This window comes from Lactuca sativa, chromosome 9 (genome assembly GCF_002870075.4).
Source record: "Lactuca sativa cultivar Salinas chromosome 9, Lsat_Salinas_v11, whole genome shotgun sequence".
Taxonomy (NCBI): domain Eukaryota; kingdom Viridiplantae; phylum Streptophyta; class Magnoliopsida; order Asterales; family Asteraceae; genus Lactuca; species Lactuca sativa.
The window spans coordinates 4,594,553-4,596,728 of record NC_056631.2 but is presented as its reverse complement, the minus strand read 5'-3'; the positions used below and the strand labels follow the sequence as shown (position 1 = coordinate 4,596,728).

The 2,176-nt window shown below is 50.1% G+C and overlaps 1 protein-coding gene across 1 annotated transcript; it reads left to right on the top strand.

The window, feature by feature from the left end:
• Nucleotides 1-243: 243 nt before the first annotated feature.
• Nucleotides 244-924, top strand: LOC111920513 (uncharacterized). The gene has a single exon (XM_023916090.2). The coding sequence runs from the start codon at nt 244-246 to the stop codon at nt 922-924; it is 681 nt and encodes a 226-aa protein (XP_023771858.2).
• Nucleotides 925-2,176: the final 1,252 nt, after the last annotated feature.

Genomic DNA, 2,176 nt, shown 5'->3' with positions numbered 1-2,176 from the left:
GGCGACTAGACGTCACCACCCGACCCACACGGATTTCCGGGGGGAGGAAGACACTATGGCCAAGCAAGAAGACCACCGCCATGTTTCCGACCATTTATTAAAGACGACAGATGGGGTCGCCGCCCAGAAGTATATGCAGTGTCTGAGAAACAGCAGCCAGCCAAGTCGCCTAAGAGTCGGTACTGTGAGTACCACAAAAGCAAAACGCATGATACAGCTAGTTGTTCGGTACTAAAGAAGGAGATGGAGGAGAAACAACTTAAGGGAGACCTGGTGGAGGTGGCGCGAAGCCTACGTGCCAAATTCGATGCTGAGAACGCCAAAGGTCCACCCTGCGAAGGAGTTCAGCCCAAGGAGATATTCATGATACGCAGTAAAAGAAGTAGGGAGGAACGGCGAGGCGATCAAGTCATTGTTAAACCGTCAGCACGCGCGCTCACGTTTTCCATACAGGATCCCCGGCCGGATGGCTGGAAAGGTGACAACCCTATGATAATACAGACATCCATCAAAGACGTGACTATCCATAGGGTCTTTGTCGACACCGGGAGTTCAGCAGACATCATCTATGAGCATTGTTTCCGGCTCCTTTCGGATCGTTGGAAAGACAATTTGCGACCTACAACGGGTAGGCTGGTGGGATTCACCGGCCACAGCCTGTGGCCGTTGGGCACCATCCACCTCCCCTTAACAGTCACTAGCCACGACAAGCAGCGGAAGAAGACTGCCCTGATAGACTTTGTGGTCATTCGACACTCGGCGGAGCACAACATCATCTTAGGGAGGACTGCCCTCTTGAAGTTAGGGGCCGTACCTTCAACCATGTATGGGATCATGAAATTCGACACACCAAAAGGCGAAGCCACGATTTTGGCCACCCCGCCCAGAGAATTGCGGTTCTATACAGTTATGAAACCAGCATAAATAACCAAAGGGCCCAAGAGGCCCAGGGGCAATCCTGCAAAGGGGAAGGAGGTAATCAACGAGGGATACCCCAACCAACCGGTCAATGTTGGAAGCGACCTCCCAAGCCACACAAGAAGAGCACTGGTCGATCTACTCAAACGCTACAAACATGTATTTGCTTGGACTCCCACGGATATGGTGGGGGTAGAAAGGAAGGTCATTGAACATAAGCTAATGATCAAACCGGGGGTAAAAGAGGTTAAGCAGAAGAAGCGGGTATAAGGAGGAGACCGTAACAGGGCGATCAATGCAGAAGTGTCTAAGCTGACGGAGGCTGGAATAGTAAGGGAGGCGATGTTCCCAACGTGGATTGCAAACCGAATTATGGTCCGCAAGCGGGATGGGTCGTGGCGCATGTGCATCGACTTTTCTGATCTAAACAAGGCATGCCCTAAGGATTGCTACCCACTCCCGGAAATCGATCAGAAGGTAGAGTCGCTACAGGGATTTAAGCTAAAATGCTTCTTGGATGCATACAAAGGGTATCACCAGATATTGATGAGCAAAGAAGACGAAGAGAAAACAGCCTTCTATACAGACCATGGCACGTTCTGCTACACCAAGATGTCTTTCGGGTTAAAGAATGCAGGGGAGACATACCAGCGGCTAGTCGACTCGATATTCGCCAAACAAATTGGAAGGAATATTGAGGTGTATGTAGATGATATGGTGATTAAGAGTCCAAATGAAGAAAAGATGTTGCAAGACATCGAAGAGACTTTCAAGACATTAGAGGTGGCCACGATGAAACTAAACCCAGCCAAATGCACGTTTGGAGTGGAAGAGGGGCAATTCTTGGGCTACTATGTTACTAGACAAGGCGTCCAGCCCAGCCCGACCAAGGTCGACGAGTTCACCGAGATGCCAACCCCAAACTCTCTTAGAGATGCACAAGGTCTGAACGGGAAGCTCACAAATCTAAGTAGGTTCATCTCGAAATCTGCCGACATGGCTATGCCACTATTCCGCACCTTAAAGGGATGCATCGAGAAAAACAATTTCCAATGGACGAATGAAGCTGAGAAGGCGCTCCAGAGAATCAAGGAAGCACTGCACAAGCTGCCGACTCTGGCAACCCCCATCCCTGGAGAAACATTACAAGTGTATCTTTCAACATCAGGCGAAGCGATATCATCGGTATTGGTTGTGGAAAGGGAAGGGGAGCAGAGACCGGTATACTTTGTCAGCAGAGCGCTGCAGGGACCAGAAC